This window comes from the organism of the source record quoted next, unplaced genomic scaffold (genome assembly GCF_019419815.1).
Source record: "Pyrus x bretschneideri cultivar Hongxiangsu unplaced genomic scaffold, Pyrus_bretschneideri_v1 Contig36, whole genome shotgun sequence".
NCBI classification, from domain to species: Eukaryota; Viridiplantae; Streptophyta; class Magnoliopsida; order Rosales; family Rosaceae; genus Pyrus; species Pyrus x bretschneideri.
Window position 1 is genome coordinate 880,479 of NW_025999679.1, and position 6,119 is coordinate 886,597.

The 6,119-nt window shown below is 34.5% G+C and overlaps 1 protein-coding gene across 1 annotated transcript; it reads right to left on the minus strand.

The window, feature by feature from the left end:
* Nucleotides 1–5,663: 5,663 nt before the first annotated feature.
* On the minus strand, nucleotides 5,664–6,119 carry LOC108867803 (secreted RxLR effector protein 161-like). The gene has a single exon (XM_018649441.1). It carries the CDS (start codon nucleotides 6,117–6,119, stop codon nucleotides 5,664–5,666), a length of 456 nt encoding a protein of 151 aa, XP_018504957.1.

Genomic DNA, 6,119 nt, shown 5'->3' on the forward strand with positions numbered 1-6,119 from the left:
GTTGATATTGTGTGTTGGCAGTAGTGCTCATTTAGGCTCATGGGTTAACTTAATATTTCAGTTTGTTGAATGGCTTTAGTGCTAGTTTGGAATTGATGTGCTTTTACAAAAAATTGTTTATGCTGCACTTTAAGAATAATCAACTGTAAAATAAAGTAGTTGAGCATTTGATAAACTGTATGTTTAAAAGTGTTGTGAGATGAAAACACAATGTAAAAGCGTTTGGTATATTTTAATATGAAGTAAAATAATTGTAGATAGTGAAAAAAAATGAACATGGCAATGGAGGTGATGCCAATGGTAGTGGTGGTGTGGCAGCATCAATGGTGAAGGTGTTGTGCTAGAGCACCAAATGGAATAAATAAAATGAAAGAAATAACTCTCAATTTATTAACTGATTGAGATAACAAATGTAAAAAGAGAATCTCACAAATTGGCTCATACAAATTATTTCTATGTGAGCTCCTTTTATTACAAAACAAATGGTTTCCCTTCTAATACGTAAAGCCATAAACAAGTTTGTAATGGGGAGAAAAACAAGGATAACCAATACAAAGTAATTAACCAAGGTTTATATCGAGCCACATGTCAACAATCTCCACCTTGGCGAGATTCATAATCACAAACATATTCAGGAACATAGTATATGAGCTATGTTCAAACAACGCTCAAACTTGGCAGGTCCGAGCACTTTCGTTAGCATATCAGTTGGGTTATCTGTAGTTGGAACATTTTGAAGAATAATCTTTCTTTTGGACAAAATCTCACAAAGAAAATGAAACTAAACATCGACATTCTTTGTCCTTGAATGATAAACTTGGTATTTAGACAAGTGAATAACACTTTGACAATCACATTGTAGCTCCACCAGCTTTTGATAAATTCCTAGATTCTTTATCAGTCCATGTATCCAAATGGCCTCCTTTACGGCTTCTGCAATAGCCATATATTCAGCCTCCGTTGTTGATACTAACTGGCCCTTTGGCCATAGTAAATAAGTAGCCAGTAGTTGATCTTTTTTTTTTTTTTCATATCCAAATCTCCAGCATCGTCAGAATCAACATATCCAACCACAAAATTCTCAAAACTACTATCAACTAGCTGAAAACATAAGCCAGCATCACTAGTCCCATGTAGGTATCTTAGGATCCACTTAGCTGCTTGCCAATGTTCTTTTCCTGGATTACGCATATAGCGACTAACCAAACCAATGACATGAACAATATCTAGTCGAGAACATACCATAGTAGTATACATCAAGCCACCAACCAAATTAGAATAAGGAATATTCTTCATCTGCAACTTCTCTTCATTATTTTTTGGAGATAACAAATCACTCAACTTAAAGTGAAGAGTCATTGTAGTACTTAAAGGTTTGGTGGCATCATTAATACCAAAACATTGAAGCAATTTACACAAATATTGCTTTTGTGTGAGATACACCAAGCCTTTTTCTCAGTTACGAGTAATTTCCATACAGAGTATATTTTTCGCTTCACCAAGATCTTTCATCTCAAACTTGTTCGTCATCTGTGCTTTCAACTTTTGAATCTCCTTAACATTCATTGATGCAATTAACATATCATCAACATGCAATAACAAATTAATGAAAGACCTATCTTGCAACTTTTTGAAATAAATGCGATGATCATATTGACTTCTTAAATAGTGTTGACCTCTCATGAATTCGTCAAACTTCAAATACCACTGTCTTGGAGATTACTTCAATCCATACAAAGATTTCTTCGATTACAAACCCATTTCTCTTTTCCAATTACCTGATACCCATCAGGTTGAGACATGTAAATTTTTTCATCAAGATCTCCATGTAAGAAAGCCATCTTAACATCAAGTTGCACTAGTTCAAGATCAAATTGTGCAACAAGAGCCAACATAATACGAATAAATGAATGCTTCACAACAGGAGAAAATACTTCATTATAATGGATACCTTCCTTTTGTGCGTATCTTTTTGCTACCACTCATGTTTTGAATCTCACATTGTCTTCTCCTAGATGACCTTCTTTTCTAGTATACACCTAATTGCAACCAATAGCTCTCTTTTTGGGAGGCAATTGAACTAACTCCCAATTGTTGTTCTTCATAAGAGAATTCATTTCTTCATCCATAGCCTTACCCCACTCTGTATTTTCAAAGCTGTTCATGGCTTCTTTATAACTTTCTGGGATATCTACATTAATAATAGGAAGAGCATAAGCAACATAATCACTATATCCTACTGGTCTCTTTATGATTCTCTTGCCTTTGCTTGTAGCAATGCACTTTATAATTGGAGGTTGTAGGATATGAACCTTTTTTTCATCCTGGGAAGAGACATCTTCATCTTCTTGACTTTCATTTACTTCTTGTTCAATCAAAACAAGTAGTGGAGTACTGGTAGCAATCTTTTCAAACTCCACCTCCTGAAAACTTCTCTTTGGAATTTGAGTTGTAACAATACTTGTCTTTGAGTTACTTTGTAACATAGAAGTTTCTTCAAAAGTCACATCTCTACTGATTACAAGTTTCTTCAAATCTTGACACCACAAAAGGTAACATTTGACACTATTGTTAAAACCCACAAAAATAGCCTTCTTGGCTCTCAGATCAAGCTTACTTTGAGTCACATGGAAATAAACGAAACAACCAAAAATATAAAGAAAAGCATACTCAGAAGCTCGTTTTCCAGTCCACTTCTCAATAGGTGTTTTACCCTCAATTGCAGATAAAGGTAAACAATTGATCATGTAACAAGCATATGTTATTGCCTCTACCCAAAATGCCTTACTTAAACCAGATTGAACCAACATACATCTAACATTTTCAAGTAACGTTCTGTTCAACCTTTCAACAACTTCATTTTGTTGGGGAGTTCCACGAACAGTAAAATGCCTTATTATACTTTCTTCTCTATAAACTCTGCAAAATGGATTAGAGGGTATTCACCACCATTATTTGACCTCAAAACTTTAATTTTCTTACCAGTTTGGTTTTCAACCATTTTCTACCAATTTAAGAAAATATTTAACAACTCATCCTTATGCTTCATTGTATAAACCCTTCTAGAGTAGTCATTAACAAAAGTTACAAACCAGTGTTTACCACTCAATGATGCAGTTTTGGTAGGACCCCAAACATCTGAATGCACATAATCTAGGATTCCTTTAGTTTAATGCACAACAGTATCAAATTGAACTCTGGTTTGCTTACCCAAGACACAATGCTCGCAAAAGTTGAGCTTGCAAGTTTTGGCTCATTTCAACAGTTCCTGTTTCATAAAGGCTTGAAGAGTTTTTTCACCAGCATGTCTAAGTCTCATATGCCATAACATGGTGTTGTCAGCATCTGGTTCTTCAGAAATTGTGGCTACACCACCTAAAACTATTTTCCTCTGCAGGAAATATCTATGCTTTTTTTTTCGGATTCCCTTCATCGTAACCAAAGCACCTTTAGTAACTTTTAGAACACCATTTGACATATTCACATTAAACCCATTTTCTTCAAAGAATGAACATACCATACATTAGACAACTCTCTAACGATGCCATTATGGTGTTTCAACTTAACTGTTCCTACTCCTTTTTATCACATGCAAAATCATTATCCAATAAAACATTCCCACATTTACAACTTCTAGATTAGTAAACTAATTTGGATTTGAACAAGTATGATGATAATAATCAAAATCCAAAATCCATACATCAAAATCACAAGTAGAAGTAACAGCCAAAGCATAATCAGATTCATCATCACTAACTGCAACATTAGCATTGGTGTTTCTGTTATTCTTTTGCAACTTAAGGCAATCCTTTATCCAATGTCCCTTTGTATGACAAAATGCACATTCATCATTGTCTAATATTTTTCTATTTTGTGAATTACCTCGTGGTCAAGACTGAGATCTTCTTCGGCTATTGAATCTCCGTCTTTCATTCATTTTGCCTCTAACAAACAAAGCATCTAATGTTGTATTTTGGATTTACTTATCTTTATGTCTAACTTCATGGTTCATCAATACGTTAGACACATCTTTAAAATTTATGGTGTCTTTACCATAAATTGATGTAGTAGCTAAATTATCATATGCATCAGGTAATGAATTTAACAAAATCAAGGCTTATCTTCATCCTTGACATCTTCATCTAAATTTAACAAATCAGTGATTAATTTGTTAAATGAATTGAGGTGTGTAATCATTTCCGTACCTTCTTTGTACTGGAATCGATACAACTGCTTTTTCAAATGGAGGTAATTTTCGATGCTCTTTGTCATGTACTTGTCCTTCAATTTCTACAATAGCAGCTTAGCTGACGTTTCTTGCATAACAAAATACTTTTGAGGTTTTACAAGACATAAGCTAATCGTAGAGCAAGCCATTCAATTTAACTTATTTCAATTCGCTTCCTTTATATCCTTTAGCTTGTCTTCTAACATCAGGCCCAAATCTTTTTGAGTCAACGCATCTTAAACTTCAAACTTTGCATTTTGAATTGTCATTTTTGCCAAACTTGAAGCATGTGATTCCGGCAAAGGATGCACACCTCTCGATTCTGATTGATCACCCATCTTCATCAAGCAGGTTCCAAACACAAACTTTGATATGGATGAGCCTAGTGGCTCTAATACCAATTGTTGTGCTAGAACACCAAATGGAACAAATAAAATGAAAGAAATAACTCTCAATTTATTAACTGATTGAGATAACAAATGTACAAAGAGAATCTCAAAAATGGGCTCACATAAATTATTTCTACGTGAGCTCCTTTTGTTACAAAACAAATGGTTTCCCTTCTAATATGTAAAGCCATAAACAAGTTTGTGATGGAGTAAAAAACAAAAATAACCAATACAAAGTAATTGACCAAGGTTTAGATCGAGCCACATGTCAACAGAAGGTATGGTGGTGGTGCTAATAGTAGGGTGTGGTGCTAATAGCCGGGTGTGGTGCCAACAACAAGGTGTGGTGTTTGAGGTGTAGTGGTAGCAATAATGGTGGTGATGCTACCGATAATAAGGTGTGATGGTTGAGGTGTAGCTGTAATAATGGTTGGAACGACATTTTGGAGGAAGATGGATATGATAGAATATGGAAGAGAGTTTTTTAAAAAACAAATGAAGCTTTATTGATAACTAACTTTATTGATTTCAAATTGATTACAACACTAGGCCATCTTATTGGCTATTTATAATAACATTCAAACCTTTTCATAACATACCTAATTCTTGGATTAGCTCCAAGAGTTGCAGACATAACCCTAGACATCTAAAGAGATACAACTCTTCCTAAACACAGTTCTTCTCAAGTGACACAACTCTACTTAACAATTGATACAACTTTACTTAACAACTGATACAACTAACAAGGAGAAAGTGCATTACGTTTAACACTCCCCCTTAATGCATTTGTCCTACGACATTTAGTTTTTCTCTAAAACAGTAGAACTTCTCTTTTGGAAGTGCTTTTGTGAAAACATCTGCATTCTGCTTACCAGTACGACAGAAGTTCAATTCAATCTCTCTGTCTTCAACCAATTTTCTGATAAAATGATGACAAAGTTCTATGTGCTTTAACCTGCTATGAAAGATTGGGTTCTTTGTCATGGCAATTGTGGACATGTTATCACAGTACAAATTTGTTGGAGTGTTTTGTTCTTGACAAAGATCTACCAATATTCTTCTAATCCAAACTGCTTCACATGCTGCACTTGTGGCTGAATATATTCTGCTTCGGTTGTTGATAATGCCATTGTACTATGCTTCTTTAACGACCATGATATAACTTTGCTTCCCAAGAAAAACAGATGCCCAAATGTGCTTCTTTTATCATCAATTGCACCAACCCAATCACTGTCTGTGAACCCAACTACAATGCTTTCTTTCTCTTGTGTATACTTGATGCCATATCCTTTGGTTCCTTGCACATATCTTAGTATTCTTTTAACAGCAGCAAAATGATGATTACTTGGATCATTCATGAATCGAGATACAACACTAACTACGTGAACTATGTCTGGCCTTGTATTAGATAAATAAACAAGTGAGCCAACAACACTTTTATACATAGAAGAATTAGCTCTTGGTGCTCCATCATTACTTGAAAGCTTTAAATTAATTGCCAT

Bases quoted from the DNA above. Each gene is read 5' to 3' on its own strand.
- LOC108867803 (XM_018649441.1), bottom strand. From the start codon at position 6,119: ATGGCAATTAATTTAAAGCTTTCAAGTAATGATGGAGCACCAAGAGCT.